Genomic DNA, 22,787 nt, shown 5'->3' with positions numbered 1-22,787 from the left:
AACTTCTAAGATCTTGGTTTTGTGACATTCAGGTAGACTGTTTAACTGCAGCTTTCTGTGTGCAGTAGATCTGACAGTAAGAGCCAAACCATCTTTGGAGGGGATTCATAGGATAGTTGTCTAAAGGAAACATGCAACTCCTTTCTATTTGCTTAAAGGTGCATAGATTAAGCAAGACTGGCTACTTTATCTGCCAAGGACTATGTGAAATACATATTAGAGCAGAAAGAGGATGTTAGGCTGGTGCATCCTGGGGTATTCTGCAGTAATTAGGAGGTGTTTTGTGTATCAGATTAATTGAATGGTCTGAGGAGGGGAAGAAGCAGGAGCAAAAGCACTGCTCAAGATAAGCTGTGTCTCAGGAAACGCTTGCGTATGTCCTAGTTGCTTTCTGTGAACTACTGTGATGACTTTACTTGACTTTACCTTATCTCCATCCAGCCTGCCAAAGGGGACTAACACCAGGAGTGCAGAACAACAAGGAAATACCAGGAGTTTAGGAAAGGTCTTCCTGCCTGAAAAGCAAAGTTTGTGAGGAGACCGGATCAGTGTGTTGGGGGGAAAAGCCAAATTATTGGCTGAGAGAGCCTAGAGGACCTAGATCTGCTGAGGGGATTTGGAAAGGAGGGAGTCCAGTAAATTGAGCACAGAGGAAACTATAATTTTATTTCTCAGTAGTTCGTAGTTTGTGACCCATGAATTCAGGGGAAAACCAGACTGGACAAGGTGCTGGAAAATACGTTGAGGGGGAATAGTCCTGTGCTAGCCTCCGAAGATGAGCTACGCTAATGATCGGATCTTACTATCTTGCATCCAAGGTGCCTTTGTAGGGTTGGTGCTGGAGTTTTTTTCCAGTGCTGGAGTTTGTTTCCAGTGTTGCGCTTCTTGCCCAGGAATCCATATGACATTCCTGAGAAGTCAGGCACTATGTAGGGAGAGTTAAACAGTGGAATTGAGATGTATCTTGCAGATTGGAGAAGGGAGTTTTGCCCATGCCAGGTGAGGCCAGGTGCTCTCCTTGGTGCGTGCGTCTGTAACACCTATTACCAGCTCTGAGAAATGCATGTATTCATCAGAAGGAGAAAATATCCCTTTGTGTTTATTCTTATTTAACACTGTTTACACAGAAAATGGAGAAACACATCTTTAACCGTCATGTACTATTTAAAATTATGTCAGTATGGAGCATGTGGCGCTCATTCTGCAAACGTCTACTCCACCATGTGGCCTCCAGGAGCTAATGCTGCTCTGCTCCGTGCGGCCCGGACCGCGCTGCAGTGCTCATGTGAAATAGCCCTTGCGAAGCCTCCCAGGGCTCCCAACTGAAAAACATGCGGAAAACTGAGGAGGGCAGGGAGCGTTGGGAGGGGGAAGACTCTGTGGCTGGAGCTGGAGCACTGTCTTGCTACCTGATTGCCTTAGAACATGTGGGCTTGATTGAATCCTCGTTAATGAATAGTAGGCAAATGCATAAATTGCTCACCCCAAGCACCCAAACGGGGAAATGTGTGCTAATGAAGACTCCAACTTCCCTGATGACGGCAGGTGTAGAGTTGATTTGTAAAATGTCATGACTAGAACAGGTTTAAGATGATATATTTATTAAAAGCAGCAAGCCTTCCATGCGCTTGCCTTGTGCTCGCGCTCACTTGCTGCACAGCTCCCTTTGCTGCACGACGCTGCAACTCCTTGCCATAGCTCTTGCCTCAAAGAAGTGCGACAAAAGACACCAATTACCCTCTGTCTCTGCTCTTATTGCAATATGCCTGGAAAAAAAAAAAAAGAAAAAGAAAAAAAAAAGAAAAAAAAAGAAAAAGAAAGCAGCCCTTTCCCCCCAACACCTTTCCAATTTCAAGCCCTAACCCTGTCAGCAGTGCCATTTATGGATTTGAACTCCCCAGCTTTGTGTGCGGCATTATCAGGAGATTCACTTGGTACTGATCCAATGAACCAACGCAACCTTACAAAGCGGAAGGGAAGAGCATAGAGCTTTCTTTGTGATAAATCATCCGCCATGAAAAAGGATTTCTTTAGCTCCTTTCCTCCATTCTTCTCCATATCTCACCTTGTGGAAATGGGTCTGTTAGTGAGAGGCTTGGACTCGCATAGTGGGGAAAAAGGAATAGCGAGGAGAGAACTGAAGTGAAAGGAGGAAGGCAGAGGTCCTGGAGATTTCTATAACTTGGAGGCTCTAGGAAGAAAAGCCACAATTTGAAAGAAAACGGTCTTAAAAATGAAGCCAGTATAGGTCTAGGTACTAAAACTTCCTCCGTTCTAGCAAGGGACAAGGATGTTTTCATTAAAGCAGTTGCGTAAGGAAGGAATGCTTAAAACCAGGGATGAGTTAAACCTCCGGGGTGAGGAGGTTCTGCACGGATAATCTCCCTGCAAGCTCAGCGATGGTCTGAACGCCTTTGGTTTTACAGAATTGAGCTGGTAGCCTCTTGAGATCTGGCTGTCTCCCAAGGAGGAGCTTGAATACTGCAAAATGTTTCAGTTTCCATTTCAATTTTGAAACTCATTTGCTTTGACTGAATTTGCACTGTGTTTATGTATGTAAATTTGCAAACACTGTAACAAATTTATTTACTGGTAGAAAAACAGAAATTTCAGATAAAGGCTGGAGAACTTTTGTGGAACACAGATTGTAATTCACAAGTAAAATCACAGAAGCTGATTTAAATGTGCATTCAGTGGTTGAGCAGAAATGTATTTGCTGATCTGTGTATCTAGCAGACCCTAACCAGCATCACCCAAAATTCAGATAGTTGCTAATGGCTTAAATATTTTGAATGATGTACTAGTCAGTTCTTGTGGAAGCTACAGTGATGTGACACAAAACCCAGAATTTCATAATGTGAGTGAATGACTGCAAACAGGTAATAGCTGCATTATGTTACTTTTGTTCAAAGCTCACCTATTCTTGATTACACCTTGTTGTCATCTGTGATAGACTCGACCAGCCTATCATTCTTCCCTGGCTTGATATCAGTATTGCCTGTCACATTTATAAGAGCGCTCATGGCTATTCTCTGTTGCAACTCTTGAGTTTTCTCCAGTTCCTTCTCTCTGGATGTGTTCACCAGCTCCACCTCTCCTTACTTTTGAAGGTGCTTCTGTCGCTCCTTACCACTCTTGGGGTCTGTCATGTCTTTCTGTGTTGTTGTCATCCCCATCCCTATTCAAAAGTCATCCTAAAACAGTCTTTTGTTATAATTTATGTTTATTTTCTCTCCTCCACACCCCTTGTAAATTTTCTGCCGAACGTGCCAATTTTACTGCTTCACATAAACAATCCCACTCTGAACAAAACAGATTTGGATGTCTTTCTCAAATTGATAATCAATTATATTTGCACAAAGAAGTGCAGTAGCACTTGGACTCTGAGTGTGAGAGAGATAACTGGTCTTAAATATTTGATATTAAATATTGTAAGGGAACATATGTGTTTCCTGCCATATACCTGCTGTTTCCACCTTTATTTCTAGTTTGTCTACACAGTGTCTGGAGCAGAAGATAAACAGTTAAATAGAGAAAGTAGCAAGCAATATGTACTAGAAGTGAAGTGGTTTAAGTTGGGTAGGGAGAATTAAAAATCACTGCAAGATGCAGTGTTGAAGTTATCCTATTCAAGTTCTTGCATTGGAGGTATTAGCTACAGGAGAGATCACATCATCTGGGAGTAAGAGAATATAATGAATGCAGGATCTGTAATAGGCACGTGGGAGAATCTTTGCGTATGTTTTGGTCATACCTTGATATATTTGAGCTTTGGGAGACAGTTCTACATGTAATAGAGCCAATAATCAAATCTGAAGTACCAAGGAACACAACTTGATGTTCCCTTAGAGAGACCACAAGTTTGCAACAGATAAATAAAGAGAGAGTGTGGTAGATACAAATTTGTCTTTAGGCAAAAGGGAAAGAAAAAAGACTTTTTTTTAAAAAAAAAAAAAAAAAGGATAAAAAATTGTTTCTGGACTGAAAAGAAACAGTAATGCCTTCATCAGAAATTGAATTAATTGTTACATTGATAGAGATGTGATACACTACATCAAAGACTAGCTAAATGATATTTGCAAATTAATTTGGAATCCTATTAAATAGAGCTCAGAGGAGCTTCCCAAATGAATAACTTGTTTGTCAAACATTGCTTCTTTCTCTGTTTATGAAGTCTTCTCAGTAGAGACAACTATTTTCAAATGATCTTGGTGCTTGAAATAAACTATGAAATTCATCACTAAGCAGAGATTCATAGCAAATTCAAATATTGCAAATTCTAGTGCCTTGATATCTTCCAGAAATTAGATTTTGCTTACTTCTGTTCCCTATGTGTATGACTTATTTTATAAAGTTATCCAAAAATCTCCAAGGCCCAAATATAATATTGACAATCCATATTTGAAAATAAAATTTACTTTTGGTCCCCTTTAGTTTGGCCACTGCAATGTGCTTTGGAGATGAATATAATGGAATCAAAATATGCTTGTTTTCTGTAGTGTTATTACTTTTAAATATGCTTAAAAACAAATGTAAATGGGATACTTTAGCCATATAAGGGGAGATGCTTTCATGTTCTGTTCTCTTAAAAATGATGTCCTGTAGAGTGTGCATGCTGTTCTCTTGGGAACTGTGCCAAAATACAGTAAAACTCATGATGATCATCACAATTCCTCTGTTTGTTAAATGAAAAGCTCATTCTTATGATTCTGCTCTTATATGAGTCTTATCCCAGTGTAATTCCACCTATGGCTCTGGAAATACTTTTATATCAACTTCTGTGAATTCAAAAGAAGGGGAAAAAAGAGTAGAAGAACTGAGATGAGATAAGAATTTTCATTAGAGGAAGGAGGAGGAAGAAAAAAAAGAAGTTCTCACTTTATAGTAGGATGGAGACAACTGTAGACTCCAAACTGGCAAACTGGTAGCTTTCCTTGCCATGGTGAGCTCTCATCTCAGGTACCCACACAGGTGGCAAAGGAGCTGGGAGCTGGCAAGGAGGTGCTGGAGCAACCAGGTAGCCTGGGAGCTGGAGCCAAGGAGTCCTAGAGGGGCTGCCGCTCGGAACTGCGATACAAGACCATCCCCTTGAGTGTGTAGTTTTCAGCAGATGACAATTTCAAGGAAAATGTTTCTTCATAATTTTTTGAAGTGAGCTCATTTCTCTGGCTTCATCCACTTTTACCATTTCTAGTTTTATTTGGATTTGATATCTGCAATTGTTTGTTTCAGTTGTTAGAGGAGCGAGGTGCTTTCTTTCCTTTTTAACAATTAAATTTAGGTTCTTTAGTCACTGGAATCTTATAATTGCTCTTGAAGGATACTGCTACTGAAGTAAATCTTTATTGTTTACATACATGTGTTTAAAAGATTAAGGCAGAACGGACATTCTCATAATAGGCCAGGGATCAATGAAAGCCCTTCTTTTCTCAGGAAGCTTTAAGGCTTAGCAATGCAGTTGATTTTTTTAATTGTTTATTTTATATATGGAGAAAGTAGCATCTCTGCCTGTGGAGAAATGCTGGGCTCTGTGTAGCCTTTTGTACAACTGCTGAGCAAGACCTGCCCAAGACCCAAGGATCCACCAGTCCCAAGCTCAGTTTGAGACAGCAGAACAGACTTCTCTCTCTGTTCATATCAGTGGCCACAGTCACTTTAGATAGATACATACCTTAAATACATATCTCCTTTCCATGCCACCTCCAACCTTTTAATTTCTTGTCTGTTCATCCATTTGTGGGTGACAGCCCATTTGATTTCAGTGGGATTTTGCTCGGAGTAGGATGTTACCCAGCGGAACAAGAGTGGCATAATTGAGCTCAGACAATATACTGAGAAGGACACGAGTCTAAGCAGGAAGGAGAAGACAAGGTAGTCCATATGCTCCCACAACGCACAGGATTTGATGTCTAGTGAGCATTTTAAGAGTGAATGGCTTGAACTTCTATCCAGCCAAATGCAGGAGAAGAAGGGACAGAGCCTCAGGGTGGGTGCAGCAATTACATTCAGGTTTTAAATACCTTAAGCACCAGTTTAATGACCATTGATTTGAATGCTCTTAACTGCTTTGCTGAGTCAAGACCTAAGTGAAGGTAAAGTCCTAGAGAAGCAGTTTCTGAATCATGCTCATAGCTATGGACCCATAGATGTAGCATTCAGGAGACGGGAGCCAGGGATCTGCTGGGTCTGTCCAGGGACAGTGCCACAGAAGGGAAGGGATGGAGGGAATGTCCGTATGGTGGAGGGCAGGGAGGCTGGATGATGACAGATATTTTTGTAGATGCTCTGTTGCTGGCTTTATTTCTCACTGCGGCCATGGCTGCAGACTTTCCTTGTCCTCAGGGAAGAATTTGCATTAGTTTTTCTGTGAGAATAACTTTCTTGAACCTCACACCTGTGGGATATAGCCCTGGCGGCACAGCTGAGGCCAGGAGAGGCTGTAGCCCATATCGATCCCTTAGGTCTGTGTGTATTTTTATTTTTGCAGGTGCTCCCTGATGGGCTTTGATTTAAACCGGCACTGGGCGAACCCGTCTCCCTGGGCTCATCCCACCCTGCACGGAGTGAAGCAGCTCATCATACAGATGTACAACGATCCGGTGAGTAGCAAGGTTGGCGCTAGAAGGAATAAGCAAACACCACACCTGCTGCATGAGCACAGGGATCTTTTGAAGAGTCTTTTGTCCCTGGAAGCATCAGAGTGGCGAGAGCAAGTGAAACGAAGCTCAGCTCAGATTAAATACGGAATAATGCAGAAAGCAGGGCCTAAATTCAATGGAGCTGCTCTCGTGATGTCCTGAGCTGGATTCAAAACAGCAGGCCCCCCAAATTGAATTACGGACTGGCATCGATGTCTAATCCGGCGCTCCGGCAGGGGTTGCCATGTAGCGTGCGGAGCAGGAGGGAGGGAATATTTGCCAATATTATATAAGCACATACGCACACACTCGGCCTCACTCAGAGAAGCAGAGGTGTTGTTGAAGGTGAAATCTTGGCTAATCGGAGGAGAGAGATTGCAGGGAATATGGAGGAGTGGGAGGGAGGCAGACAGTTATTAAATGTTTGACATCAAAGTACAGAAGGATTATTGAACGTGGCACCCAAGGAAAACTGCTGAACAAAGATGGGAGATGGGTAGAAAAAAATCACTCCAAAAACATAAGAGGAGATTTTGCAGGTTATTGTTTTCTGTATGGAATTCTAATTATTTGTTCTCTCTTTGTGATTCTGTGGTTTTGGTAAGGACAGTTGGATCTTTAATGTCCTGGAGGTGTTTTTGTTTGTTGGTTTGTTTGTTTTTGGTAGTGTAAAAAAGGATCTAGTTTGCTTCCAAATAGAGAGAAGATTATTATCCCTTGCTCTGCTGGTAGATCCCATATGGATCTTTTGTCACCCAAATGATAGTATTATCTGTTAATAAGTGAGTTTAAGTATTAGGAAGATAAGGGAATACATAGTAACCTGAATTTGGGATAGAATCCCATTTCATTGAAAATATTTTCTTAGATTGCTAATTGGTGCAGAATTTATCTTTCTCTTTGCTTATGGAGTACCCACCATTGGCAGCAAAGCCCTGCTGTATTAGACTGGTGATGGAGAATAAAGACCCAGACAGCTTAGTCAGCCTCTCTTCTACCCCTAAGAAGACAACAATTTTTCTTTCTATATGATGGAGAAATCTTGCAGCATGTTCTGTCTGAGGATAAAGCTCTTTCCATAGACAGAGAGGTCCTTGAATCTGGGTTTAGGGAAAGGCCCAGGCCCTTAGCTAACAAAGCAACAAATCCTGACAGATTTGAAAGTCATTGTCAATAAAATAAAGCTCTTGGGGAAAGATTTCTTTTCAGTTTGGTGCTTTTCCTGGGAAGCTTTGAAAACTGTGGGAGTTTCCAGTTGCTCTGTGTGTGAAGAATGGATTTATTTACTGTGGTGGCTGAAATGAAAAATCAAAAGAAATGTTTGGTCAGAGTTGGTCTGAAATGGAGATCTGTGCTTTTTTTTTTTTTTTTTTTTCCCCCTCCGTCTCCCGCTCCCTCCTTGGTGATCAGCCTGAGATGAACTAGTTCCAGCTCATTTCCTTCAAGAAGGAAAGAAAAAGGACCCTTTCAAACAGAAATATAACTTTTCTCTTTTTTTTTTTTTTTTTTCCAAGTATATGTTAGGATTCTTTTTCTGGATTAAACTACTAGCCAAGTTCTGACATCTCTTCAGAGTTTCATTTCCCAGCAAATTATCTACTCACCAAAAAAACCTCACATCTGGCTTAATCGTCCCCTAGTCAATATGAGCCTTTCTAACAGTTTTAGAGACCTTAAGCAATATGAGGTAATCCGAGATTATTGTTTTTCTTCAGGCAATGCTGGCTTTTTAGTCCCTCTGATCCCGATAACGTTGGTATCAACAGACCGTATCCCAAGTCTTGGGACCAAAGAGGAAGATATGCCAGGTGCCTCGGAGAGAGGGAGGGCATGGGACTGTGCATGTGCCAGCCTGTCTTATCAGTGATGTTTTTTTATTAAGTATTCTGGATAAAATCCCATCCCTCACCCAGGTGTAGACTGTAACTTTTGGATAAGCTGCACTTGGTGGATGGGTGACCGTGTGCATAGTGGGTGCACATGGGCTGCTGTGAAGCTGTGCCAGGGAACATGTGCAGCTGAACGTGCCTCTCCTGACCTGATCTCCCCCTGCACCAGGGAGTAAGGCACGAAATCAGGTGCAATGTAAAGATCCCTGCAAAATATGGTAATAAAAAATAACCTCCATCTTTCCCACTCCAGACCAGATCTGTCATGAGGAGCTGCCCGCAAGAGATTGGGTTGTTTAAAGCAGAGGAAGTTCAGCTTCATGTTGCTATTTTGGAATGGCTCGGTGCAGACTCTTTAGATGCGTTCATTGCCTTAAATCATTTAAGGAAAATTAGCTGCCATAAGAGCATAAAACCCCATTTTAAATATTGCTATATAGGAGGATTTTTCTTCTGCTGCTGCTGCAGTAGGGAAGATAAGCTGTTTCCTTTGAAAAAAGTTCCCTTTATAGGGAGGAGGAGGGTAACAGATGCAGAAATGAGTGAAGTGGGTATGACGGACACACAGCGCCGTAGCTGCAGCAGTTACAGCTTCCAGTCCAAGGCTACGTGTTTACAGTAGTTACTGTATAAAAACAAAGGCATCTGTGATTCCCTGTTACTCTTCTGGGTTTTACAAAGTGTGCTTATTTTTAAATTATAAAGTAAGTGCATCAACAAGTAAGTGCATCCATGTCTCTCATCTCGAAGCAATCGCTCAGGGCAGTGTCACTATTGCTGCTTTGGCTTATGAGGGGAACAGTGATATTCTCAGCTCTGTTTCTAGTGGTGTCCATCCTGCAGATGAGACCAAAGTGACAGATTTCTGGATCTTGTGCTGTTGGCAGAAGACATTTCTGTCTTTCCTTTCCCACAGACATCCCCAGCTCCCCATCGCTGTACTGGAGTGATTGGTGTAGATGCTTCCCTTACCCATGTTGGGCCAGACTGGCTGAATGAGCCCAGCACATGAACGTGGTGTTTTATGAACCACTCCAGCAGCCAAACTGCACTGGGGGCGATAATATTCTCCACGTAGAGAGCTGTTTGCAGGATGAGTGTCTATATCCTTCGTAAGGAACCTAGCAAAACAAGTCAGCACAGACCGGTTGACTCCAGCAGGGAACTTGTGTGATTACAGTTAGACAGCCGCTTAAAGGTTTTGAAACGTGGATCAAGTGCTCAGCACTGGCAAGCTCAAGACACGGATGGTGTGCAGAGATAAACAGTCCTTATCTCTGGGATAAGAAACGCTGAAGCCCCAGGGGCGGAGAGCAGTGGAACTGCTTTATTGGCTGCACAAGGTTCCTGTGGCCACGCAGCACTTCTCCCGAGGAGCAAATGAACTCTTCAAAAGGGGTTTAATGAGTGAACTTAGGTAGCTTGTTCAGTGTCAGCTCGGTCCCCTTGAGCATGTGCATTGTGATATGGTCTTTAATCACGGGGCTCATGTTATTCGGTCTGTCGGACCCCTGCCTCCCTGAGTTCTCCAAATGGAAAACTTTCACATAATGAACAGCTATTCAGGGTTTTGGTTTAGCTTCAGTGTTCATTGTGGGGCCTTGTATTTACTGTGCACTATTTAGACCCTGTGCTGAGCACAGAATTATTAATCTTGCGGGCTTTTCGTTTCTGCTGATTGCTATTGCCTGGGAGCATTTCAGAAGCATTAATTAATTATTTTTCTTAGCACCCCTCTAGGAAGCAAACACATTATCTGTGTATGGATAGGTAGGAGAGGCAGAAATGGTTAGGGTCAGAAGTAAATACTTGTTTGAAACAGATATTTTAAGATGCACAGATTTGTTCTGTGTCATTCGCCACTTCTTAATACATTTGGTATCTGGTTCCTACTACCTTCCTTCTCTGGGGAAGGTGCTTTTCTACTCCTGTTGTTTGTACCTCTCAGCACATAAAAACAAGCAATAAGCAAGTACTGACTGCTTGGGAAGAGTCTGTTATAAGTGATGTACCCCCATCATATGAAAATACTGAAGCAGAGATGAAATATAAAGCTCCAGGTCAGTCTCTGTGTAATGCTGTGTTCTGTCTTACTGTGGCTCCCTTTCTTCTGTGCTACCTGTTTTCTGTCTTCTGCAGTCGTTGAAGCTGAAGTCCTATGTGCAAGTGGTTGCTATTCTTCAGAAATGTGATGCTATGAACCTTGTGCTGGAGACCTGTTAAAAAAAAAAAAAAAAAAACACACTATATATATATATTTATACACACACACACACTATATATATATATATATACACTATAGTCACAACTATTGCTATAGACTGGTGTGGAGAGGGAAAATGGCACTTGAGTGATGACTGTCATTCAACATGCATTTTTCTGGGATTCCAGTTGCAGCAGCTGGAGTTCGAATTCAAGGGTGGTAGTTTTGAGCATACAGGAGCTTTTGTTCAAAGTGTGGCTGTGTGAACATGAGTGCTACTTATGCTGCAGATCCAAACCTCTTTGTTATCTATGTTTTGTAGTGATGGTGACCCCAGTGGTAAAGGCACTGCCATGTTTTGAGGGAAGTATTTCTAATTCAGTGGAAAACCAAGTGACAAGAGGAAGACCTAGAAACCTGTAACTGATATTTTACATCTAGCAACCATCTCTACTGCAGCATTACTTTATCAACCTCCCATTCTCTTTGGCTTTGGCAGTGCTACCAGATAACTCCACATTAAGAAAAAGGCAGCCTCTGCCATGCATGGGCTTTGCTAGAGTGTGACATAGGTTTTCTCTTTCTTTTTTTTTTTTTTTTTCTGTTCTGCAAATTATGTCGATCTTAGAGTCTCTACTTTCACTCATCTTGTGAAATTATGTTATTAATAATATCATCAGTGTGGTACTGGGTATTTGACAAATAAAGTATAATAGTAGATTTTACGAGAGTTTTGCTTCTTACACTATAAGCCCTAAAGTAATATTATCTAATCTAGCATTTGAATGGCTGGAAGCAATTGTTTTCTGTTCAGAATGTTTTCTCTTCCCTCGTCATCTCCGTGATTCCTGGTAAGAATTGGAGCAACAAACTTGGAATGTATTTTGTTGCAGAACTCTAAACTGGTTCTTATTCCAGCTGAAACCAGTTTGAATGTTTAATAAACCCTTGGAATGGCTGTGGGTTCGGGGTTGCTGTTGCTCAGAAATCCCTCAGAGCCAAACGAATCAGTCTGCATCATCTGGTATATGGAATCATAACAGATTAACGTAGGGTAATCAGATCTTTAGCATAATGCAATACCTGGCTCTGTTTTGCTGTTATCAGAGCTCTTGAACTTCCTTCCCCAGCTAAACAACACAATCATAATGAGTAATCATTGGTAGCACAATATTGAATTTTAACAGCCTCTTAAGAAGGGTCAGATAGTCCCTGTCATAACTTGGGTTGTGATTTGCACCTTATGATTCTCACCCAGACAGCAGCTATCACCAGGCACCACCAGTTCTCACCAGTAATTCTCACCCTAGTATAATGCACGCTGTTGCTCTGAGTTCTTCTCGAGCAAAATGACCAGCAAGCTGTCCCTTATTTCTGTCTTCCTGAAACTGGAAGAGATATTCTGCTATGCAGCGTGACTTCAGCTGTAACAGCTCTGTGGCTGCTTTCTGTGATAATGCTGGTATTTGTGCCAATTTATTGCCATTGTAGAAATGCCATTCCCCACTTCCACCTTGCAAGTCCCTACTGACTGAAGTGTAACTTTTTAGTATTGCAAATAAAATTCTTATTTCAACTCTCTGTTGAACAAAATGCCAGTAGGGCAACCTTTGCTTCACCGGTGCTCGGCTGTAATTTAACAACACGATGTACAGATCAGTGTCTGATTCCGTGGCATTTGCTAGCAGGTGCTTTGGATTTTGACTCTATTTTCCACCATCCTGTTGGACTGGCATAGAAGGAGCTTTTAATGCTCTAACCCCCGCTATGCTTTGCTACAGACCGTTCAAAAGTACTCCCAGTAAACTTTGCCTGTTGTTAAATACTTTGGATATCTGCTGATTGAAATGCATGTGATGGGCATGACTAGTTTGTTATCTGTGGTAGTTCCTGAAAAGGGAACCTGTGAGAGTGGGAGAAGCTGAGAAGAAAGTCTATTCGACTCAACTTCAGTAAGTTTATTGCTGCTTTGTTCTGGGTTAATTTTTTTTTTTTTTTTTTTTTTTTGCTACTAATGTGCCTTACATTTCTGCTAAGTAAAGCAGCTTCTGATCTTAGCAGCTTTGCGCGCGGTCCTTTAAGACAATAGAAAATATGTGCAATACTAGGAGAAACTTGCTAAAGAAAGAATTAAGGTTATCTATCAGAGATGCTGAATCCCTATCACTGGAGGGTTTTATGACAATTATATATTGGGAAAGGTTTAGATAAAGTTAATTCTATTTTGAGATTGTAGAATAGATTAAACTCCACAGATTCCCTTCTCTTCTCCAGTTATCTTAGATTTGTTTTCAATATACAAACTGTCTCCATACCCGTATATAAAAACATATACGTAAAAATGAATGTATAATTTCTCTGGGAGCATCTTAAGTATCATTGACACTTTTAAATGAAGTCCTATTTGGAATTGTGAATTCCTTAAACAGGTAATAATGGAAGGTATGTGCTGTTCAGGCCACCCCCTGCTAATAACCTTATTTTTTGTGCTAGCTCTGGGAATTACAAGTCACATTTCATTTAAAGTAGACAGGCTTTTGGTTTGTTTTTCTTGGTTTGTTTGATTGTTTTTGTTTTTATCACACTGACATGTCTGTAATCTAGCTCTGGACGCTGCTCCACTGTACTTTTGTCAAATGCTCTAGACTCTCTTGGGAATGTGTCTGCAGCTACCAAATTTCTCTGTGTTTGTACTCAATGTGCTAATCGTGTCAGTGTGGGGATAATGTCAGGCATAGAGAACTAGAGCATGGGTTTTTTGCTATCTCTTTTGATAATGTTTATATTTGGCATAGGAGCAGTTTCAGCTAACCTTCATCTCCCAATAAAAAAAAACATCTGTAGACAAATTGGTGTGTGGCTCCCTATCATATCTTTGGATTTGTACCTCTTTAACTCCTTCAATTCCTCTGAAGCTTTAGTAAAATTTTAGATTTTCAGCCTCTGCCTCAACACATCTGTGTACAGTAGCACTTGCAGGATGCCGCTCTGAACGTCTAAATTGGGCGCTTTTTGTTTGATTTTTTGTTTTTGGTGTGGGTTTTTGCTCTCTCTGTAGTTCACCATTCTGAGAAATCTTTGCCCCTCCATTTGGGGCAGGCACGTTATGACCTCCACTTTTCAGTGATGTACTAGGTGCCTTATTAGCTTTTCTTCTAGGTGTTTTATTGCTATTACATGGAACTTTCATTGCTGCTTTCTTAGCTTTACCTCTGCAACTCTGTCTCTTTCCACAGCTCTTTAGGGCCTTTAGTCAAACTCTTCTTCTCTTTTACTTTGGATCAAAATATTATCCATCAAAGCTTTAGTACCCTCTCTACCATCAAAACATGGTTGTATTTTCCTGGGACATGCCTAGGGGCCTGAACACAACTCAAACATCCCTCTGAGGAAATAGTGTCTCCTAAAATAGTTTTTGAAGATGTACAGCCATGTTCTGTGTTTTTCTGGGGGCATCTGCCAGCACCCTGCTGATGAATCGGAGCCATCTCTTCAAAGAATTTGCCCCTTGTCAGTGGAGGAAAATATTCTCTTTATATAAAATGTACACATTTTTCTTTCTTCATCGCTGTGTACAAGGGTGGTTCGGTATGGATTTTTTCCGCTTTTCTCTTGCATCTTCTTTCTGCTTTTATTTTTCAGGTGATTCTTACCCTGGTGATACTATCACATTCCTCTTTTAGTATCTGCATTAGGGAGAGTGGCTGCTTGTTTTCTTTTTAGTAGCATTAATCAGGGAGTGGTTTAAATGCTCGGTGCTATAGGAGGGCTTCCCTGAGACTGGAAGACGTAATCAAGCTCCTCCTCAGTAATTTTTGTTTCGTGCTTCTCCTCCCCTTCTGTGATTCTCAATGAGATGCAAGCTTTAAGGTTTTATTTTTAATGTTTTGTTTGTTTGTTTGTTCTTTTCTCCCAGTTATGGCAAGTTTGCCTCTGCCTTCCCCCAAGTGCTTCTATAAACTGGGTGAGAGTCGAGGTCGCTGGCAAGATGCTTCGTTCAGGGCCTGTATTTGAACTAATAGGCAGGGGGTGCGTTGAGCTCCTGCACTGTCACTTCCAGCTGGCTCTTGCCAGACCATTCAGAGATGGGGCATCTCACAGAATGTGAGTGGAAATGCCTGGAACGAGCTGATCCATTTTATTTTTTTCCATCTTCAGACAGCATTGGGAACATGCCCTTTGTTCACGTAGCTCAATTTTCCGCCTGGGATTGCATTTGCCTTTTAAGACGCAGGGGCAACATATCCAGTAAAGTCACTGCCAGGGCTTTTTTATTTAATACAAAAGAGCTCTTAGTATTCAAAGATAATTTACAGACAGCTGGCCAAGTGTTTGACCTAACTGTGTCTGTTCGTGCTATTCTACTGATGCAAGATAGCTGTAATAGAGGCTTACACAGCCAGTGGACAATTAGCCCAGTGCATGCAATGAAGATGGGTAAAGTGGAATGCTGATTTTAAATGAGGATATTGACATAATAGCATCTCAATCAGGGAGCCCTGGAATAGCAGTGTAAAATTACTCATGAATAGCAGAGGAAACCAAGCCAATGGAGGAGTGACATTATAGAAAGAAGAAATCTCAGAAGCTAAAAAAAAAAAAAAAAAAAAAAAAAGAGAGAGAGAGAGAATTTATATCAACAAGTACCGTGAAATCTCTAGACATTAAAATTTCTTGCCAAAGTGGGGAAAAATACAGTATAAGAGCTATATTGGCAAGATGGCAAGATGGCAGCAGTAACCATCCTTGTAGTGGCATAATAAAAGAGATCAGAGAATTTGTGAGGATGCAGAGAGCACAATGAGAGTGGCTAAAATTGTGACCAAATATAGTGTAAAAACAGCATTTATTTATTTATTTTTAATGACATTTTCCTGGAGTAAGAATTTGTGGAGTCCAAAAGAGAAGACCTTTTTTTTTTTTTTTTCCTCCAGTAACTCAGTGAATCTCTGCCTGTGCATGAATTTTCCCTAAGATATATATGTATAAAAACCCTAGTATTTTGGCCTGATGCTCTACTCCATAATGAACTGAGGAAGAATCTGTGAACATGAGCTCAACTTGTGTTTAGTCAAAAACTTTGTTTCTTGAACCAAATAAGAGAATCACATCCATTTATTGACATTGTCTCTTATTTCCAGTGTCTTATCTAAGAAGTTTTCAGCGNTTTTTTTTTTTTAATATCCCTGAGCAGAGAATGTCTTGATTGAAGATGTAACTGTCAAAGAATCATTCTGTAATAATAAATGTAAACATGATTAAACTCATCACTCTTGATGAAGTATAAAAGCCAGGAAGTGCTGTAGAGTGATGCACACTTTGAAGAAAGGGAACAACATCAAAACAGAAAAGAAAACCAAAAGGAACAACTAAAAGTGCAAAAGGGAACCATGAAACAACACTTTAAAGGGACGTGGAAGCTACATGTAAACACTATTTGGGAGAACATTTTTGTATCATTATCATAAGAGAGTAAACATAGTACCCCTATTAAAAAAAATTCCACGACTTTAAAAAAGATCATAAAAAGTTAGCATAGTTGAGCGTTAGACTGAAAAGGCCATTAGCAATAAAAGGACACCCTCTGAAGTCTTGTCCAAATGAGCAAAGTAAGGAAAAAAACAAAACAACATACTCTGACAAGTTAAATGTAAAATCATAATAATATAGGACAAAAACACAATTTTGAAGAATAACTTGCTAAAGGCATAAAAACTAATAATAAAAAAACTTTTTCAAATACATCAGAGGAGAGAAGCCTGCCGGAAGGTCCGTAAGGTTGATAGATGATCAAGATGTAAAAGAAGTGCTCAAGGAAAATAAGGTCATTGCAGAAAAGTTGAATGAATTATTTGTTTTAGTGTTTATTGTGTGGAGCCTAAAGGGAATTCCAAATTAGAGCTGCCCATTATAAGGGAGAAGTCAGATACTTGGATAACAGTGGTATAATGCTATATATAATTTTGGAAGGAACATTTGCACCTCACAAATCTATTAGAATTTTTGAAAGAACTGGCAAGCATGGATAAAGCCAATCCAATGCCTGTGGTATATTTGCAGTTCTGGAAAGCCTTGGCAAAGTTAATAACTAACTGATTTCAAAGACATTAAGGACCCAAACTGCTACTGAATGAGATAGACAGCCTTCCTTTAGATTGATGGCATGCGAAAAGGTGAGTTTTCACAGTGGGAAATTTCAGTTTTGCACGTGCACATTGCATAGCATTATTCAAAATATTCATAATTTATAAAAGGAAAGTTTGAATAAAGTTTTTTTGATGCAATTAAAGATGCACTGTAGGAAGATCTTATGATACTGAATGACAGAATGGTGGAGAGACCCTAGTGTCAATAAATGCAAAGGCGCTTGTGTCTCTTTGCCTTGACTTCCTTTCAAAGTAGCCTGTCAGTGACTGACAGTGCTCATGAAGGCAGAGACCATTTTGGAATTGTCAGTAAGGTCCTTAATATATTTACACATATCTTGAATAAAGTTTAGAGCTCTGATGAACTGAGCTTGAGAAGAACTGACCAAGGAAGTTCTAGAAATGGGTGATGAAAAAAAGCTGAGAAATTTGAAGTGATTTCTGTATGAGGAAAGATTAAATAGCATGGTCTGTTCAGCTTGAAAGAGATGTTTTGAAGAATAATAAGTGATTTCAAAATACAAAAAATACAAATACATGAAAGTCACTAAAACAAGAAAAGCATGAACAGTCTGGCAGTCTGTCAAAGGCTATTAATGCAGGGTCCAGGGCTGGAAGGTTCTTACTTTAGAAGCTACCAAAATAGGGAGGTTTTTACTTGAGAAAGTTCTTTTTTTCTAAGAAAATATATATATATGTATGTGTGTATCCACACATACACTCTTGTATGAGCTCCAGCATTCTAAGCAACACTACTACCACTACTGCTTTCTGACAGTCTCTTGTACAATTCCAAAGAAGAAAAAAAAATGAGAAGGGGATGTTAATATGAAGGCTGCGTTGGGATGATTGGTTTTATGGGCAAATTATAGGAATTGTTCCACTTAAAAGGGAAGAACAGAGCTTTCCCTTAATTATCCTATGTATCTGCAGTCCTGTGCTGATGGTGTCTGAGGCTACCTGAACCTTGAAGCAGATAGTGTGCGAAGTCAACCAGATCACTAAGGTGCTCATGTGAAATCATATTCTCAACGGGAGCAGCAGAGCCTACAAACTGTGCAATTTCCCTAGTTTTCAAAAGGGAATTATCTTCAGACAATGGATGCGGCTATCTTGCCTGTGTGACATTACATAAAGGTAGAGTAAGGTCTCGGGCCTTGATTTCCTTGGTTTATCTCATTCTACAGTAGAAATCCTCCCAAATCCTGTAGATCAGGTTCTCCCCTTCCTCTTTACAGCTTGCAGTTGTTTAACGGTGTCATCCAGAGACTGGATGGGTGTGAGAACAGGAATCCTGGGAGAAGAACATAGCATCTGCTTAACAACTTTGAGAAAGGTATAGCAACTAATGAATCCAGTGGGGATATCTTAGTCTGACGGGCTTTAGTTACAGAGAGGGTGACCTGAGTGCTGAACAAATAATACCGTTGCTCTTTTGAAAAGTATAATAGATATTCTTTATAATTTCAAATTGCCAGGATTTTTAAAACTCATCCTGTGAGCATTTTAATGAAGCAGAGCTGCTTCCGAGTTGTTATTTTCCTGAAACCTGAAAATCTACGCTTTTAGACTAGCAGGCACCAAAAATAGCTTAATGCCTGTAGCATTATTAACAGGATTTTGCGGGCAGCAACCCTGCAGTTTTGCATATGTTTTCTTGATCTAGAGCCCAGTTTAAGCTGTTGAATGGGGTCTGTGTCTGTAATGTTCCCTAAGTGCTATTATGCAAAGAGATTGCTTATTTGAATCATTAATCAGTCCCAGGATAGCTGCAAGTTCTTATATTTCACGGCTGGTTTTTGTGATATATGTGACCTATTCATAGTGTTTCTCAAGCTGCAGTGGCACAAGACTTAATTTCTCTCCTTGTTAAAGCTTTTCTATTGACTACCTAGTTTGTGCCTAGATACAATATCAAATCCAGAGGACCCTTGTATGCAGAACACTCCTGCAAAGGTTCCTCAGGCAAGGAAACTCTATTGGTTGCTTGACTCAAGCTAGAGTAAATATCACAGATTGTTTTCCATATGGATGCATTCAGCCATCTTTGCAGATTACTATATGTCTGGTTAGTAATCAGATGCGGTTCATATTACTAGTCAGATACAGTAATCTGAGAAGTTGTTAGTCTGATTACTACATGTTTGAAAAAAAATCCTATTGAAACTAGTATTAATTAGGGGAAGTTAAATTTCCTTCTTGTCAGGAGGTACATTCTGATGTTGGAGTTTTGCAACGTCAAAGCTAGGATTCGTTCTATCTTGTTAGTATTTTGAAGGCTCCTACTTGTTGTCCTCCCTAGTGTTGACACCTGTGGATCAATAGGTTTTAAATCTAGACAGGAATCACTGTGATAATCTAGTCTGACTTACAAAGTACTAAACATCATCGATTGCATTTTTCCTAAATGGGCATCAAACTCTGAGCTTCACCAGGTTGTGGTGACTTAGCTGTTAGAGAGAATGACTGATCTTAAAGAGCTTGGAAGGTTTATCTCAGGTCTGCAATAGTAAATCTTCCTCTAGATGGGTTCAAAACCCACTTTGCTCTAGTTGTCAGGTCATTAAGCTTTAAAAAAAAAAAAAAAAAAAAAAAAAAAAAAAATTTATTCTCAGTATCTCAGTATATTTGCTGAATATTCAGCATATTCTCTTTTGGGATCTGATTTATATCAAACTGTGTTGTAGGCTGGGATTCCCTAGCTAGGCATGACCTGCAGGCTGCTCTTTCTGGATCTGAACAGGCTTCATGCAGATAAGTCCTCCTGAGAGTGAAAAAAATGCCAGCATGTGGATATCCACTTCATTTCTGTTGGGCTTGCTTGTGTGGCCAAGGTGACTTCTTGAGAGATGGTGCGGTTAATTATTTCACTATTTATCAGGACACAGCAAGAGGAGGAGGAGGAGGAGAGGTAACATTATGAGGACTGATCACCCTCAATTCATTCTGTATGAGGAAGAAACACAGGGTTTACCCAGCCATGAAGAGCAGGAGTCTAAATTAAGATGAACACATGAAATGGAGCATTTGTCAGGGGGAGGAGAAGGGGACTATGTATTTAATTTTGCTGAAAGGGGAGTTCTGCAAAAAAAGTTTGCGTGAAAAGCTTGTAAATCTTTGCTGCCTCCCTCATCATGATATGTTGGTCTGGTTTACACTTTTTGTGTTTTGATTTGGTGTTTTTCTGGTATTTTTGATGTTTTTGCTCAATAATAATACTGCAGAAGACATATAATACTGCTAATGTTCCAACCTGTTGTGTTTGATAGGCTGTTGCTTTAAGTGTTTTTATTTATGGACTGTCCTCTACGTGATCGTTTTCTAACTGTGTGAATATCTTCCACTTAAATTTGGGTTTTCAAGAGTATTTTCTGAAATACTGTCCTTTCTCATTATAGCTTAAATCCGAAGCATGGCAAAGTTCAGATGCAAGTTAGGTATCAGATTATGCCCTGCTGAAATATAGCCGTCTCTGGAAAGAAGCCCATCAGCAAAGCATTATTTGGCGCCCGTTTACTTAGATATATGTCAAGAAAAATCTTTTTCTTTTCCGAGTTCAGCCAGTCTGTTGTTTTGTGTTTTTTGAAAACAAGCCACTTTCCTCTTAGCATTGGTCTTCTGCTAGGAATTTGTGGTGTTTTATGACTTCCCCAAGCAGAGTGCTCGCTGTAGAATTAAATCTCAGCAGGAATAGATTTAATCCTCTCTGATGACTTGTAGCCTATAGAAACGTTATTGCCTGTGCTTGCTTGGGGAGTCTGCCCTTCAGGAGTCGGATGTTCTCCTCCTCGCGGAGTTAACTCATGCAACGGAGACAGCTTTTTATTCTGTTTATGTCCCTTGATAATGGCTGTATCGATCTGCCCTGATGTCAGCAGAGGCTCCTGGTTTTCCATGCGCTGCCGAGGACACCGGCAGACGCTCGGCATCATCCCGAGCCCCGGCCCGCGGAGGCGAGAGCGGCAGGTTGGCACATGGGGGTGACTCACAGCATAGCATGTGTCGGCACCCGGCGTACGCCAGCCTCGGAGGATGCTAAAATTAGGGAGAGTATGTTTTCTGCCGTGTTTATTTTGACTGCTAAGTAAAGCGGGAACATTTAAAGGTTAGACGCGTTTTCAGTCGCTCGCGAATGAACGCTGCAGCAGCAATGCTGCAGAGAGGGAACCCGGGGGTTTTTCAGTGAAAAGCATGGCTTTCCTCAAAGCACACATGACAAAGTTGCAGAAACTGCCCTAGATGGAATAGGGCCCCGGAGGAAGCTGGCCTGTTGGAGTTTTCAACACGAGGCAGCCGCTAACAGGGAGGGTTTGAGGCCTAAACGCCTGTGCTTGCAAGTCAATACAGAGCTGCAGAGCAGAGAAGTGCTGGATGTTGCTTGATATCCTCATTCAGAAAACAGTGTAAATCTGCTCATCTGACTTTCACAGCACAAAACCCCAGTTTTCCTTGGAAATTTGAATTATTCCAGCTCTGCAAGGATGAATATGTCCCACCATGACAAATTAGACAGTGTTTGTAGAAACAAGAGGCCTGGGTGTGCAAGAGATCAGGACTAGCTATTAGGCAATTAGGCTGTTTTTTCCCCTAGAGTCCAAGGTGGAGGGGAACATTACCTGATGTAAAAGGCAAACTTTTTTTGTGTTGATGCTGCTGTTCTCCTTGAGAGCTGGAACGTGCTGATCCCAAAGGTAGCCCTTTAATTCCAAAGATCCTTCTCCAAGTGGCACGGTTACTTTGAGTGAGCTTAGAGGGAGCAGGAGAGCAGCAGTGGACCATGGAGCTGCACCCTGGTCCCTGGGCAAGTGTGATTCAGAGTGGGCTGAGTAAAGAGGCCTGTCCACCCCGCTGCGTGTTATTACTGCAAGGGTTTTGCATCTGTCTCCATAGTGGATTATTGTGTGCAAATGCAAATATTTAGCAATTATTGGCTGCGTTAGTCAAATTGATATATGCCATTGTTGTTTAATAAGGTAGTATTCTGTGCTGGGTGTTTGCAAATAACTTGGTTGATTTCTGCAGTATTGTAATAGCAAAGGCCGATGAAAATTTATATCATAACAGGCATTGTGATTTTATGTTATTAGTGGAAATAACTCCAAATGCAGTTTGCTACGTGTGAAACACAGAAATTTATCCAAGTGAAATATGAGTTTAGCTCTCAGTTTAGTTCCAAGAGCGCCGGTGTCTTCTATTGAAGTCAGCAGAAGCTGTAAATGATGACTGGCTGCTTTTAGCCATTTAGATTGATTTATCATAGGAGCCCATTAATATCTGTGCACTGTGAGCTGTAAGAAAAGTGTATGTGCGTGTGCTTATACATATATTACACCTATAGCTCGCTTTATGCATTGCTTTTCCTGTTGGTTATGTATTTTGAAAAGGTGCTTGTCTGTGTCTTCCCCTGGAGTTCAGCAGTGTGGTTGGATCAAGTTCGGGGAGAGACTGGAGTATTTGGAATGAAGCTCGGAGGGCATTTAAAAGGCCATTACGAAAACAGTGGTCTGCAGCGGGTACCTATGCCCAAAATGCCAAGGAGAAGGTGCCATCTGGCTCTGCAGGCTGGCCAGCAGCAAAGGGGCCCATGCTAATTGGAGCAGAGCCCCTCAGTGAGCAGTGGGGAGCCATCCTGCCGGAGCCCGGGCTGGCGGGGAGACCTGATAGGAATTTTCCTCCTCTAACTTGTGCAAGGGAGAGTTGGCTGGAGCGCCTTGCCAGCTGCCGCCCCCTTGCAGGACGCTGCGGGGAGAATAAAACTGAATTTAGATGATAGTGCTCTGGGTATCTCTGCTGATAACAGAGTAGATGCTTTCTCTAACCCCATTAGGACTCGGTGGGGTATTTTAGCTTTTTTAGCCTTTGGATTGGAACTTACAGAACAGACTGAAGGCAGAACAGATTGAGTTAGCCC

The 22,787-nt window shown here is 41.0% G+C and overlaps 1 protein-coding gene across 1 annotated transcript in view; it reads left to right on the top strand.

Moving 5' to 3' along the window:
- Nucleotides 1-22,787, top strand: part of LOC112959750 (cytosolic carboxypeptidase 6-like) — a gene marked incomplete at its 5' end in the record, with an annotated part of 175,890 nt that overhangs the window by 102,764 nt on the left and 50,339 nt on the right. The window contains one exon of the mRNA XM_026053846.1: nucleotides 6,488-6,599. Coding sequence (XP_025909631.1) covers nucleotides 6,488-6,599 — 112 coding nt within the window. The remainder of the gene's footprint in view (nucleotides 1-6,487; nucleotides 6,600-22,787) is intronic.

Source organism: Nothoprocta perdicaria, unplaced genomic scaffold (assembly GCF_003342845.1).
Source record: "Nothoprocta perdicaria isolate Ctin4 unplaced genomic scaffold, notPer1 scaffold_0, whole genome shotgun sequence".
Taxonomy (NCBI): Eukaryota; Metazoa; Chordata; class Aves; order Tinamiformes; family Tinamidae; genus Nothoprocta; species Nothoprocta perdicaria.
This window is presented reverse-complemented; position numbering and strand designations above follow the sequence as displayed.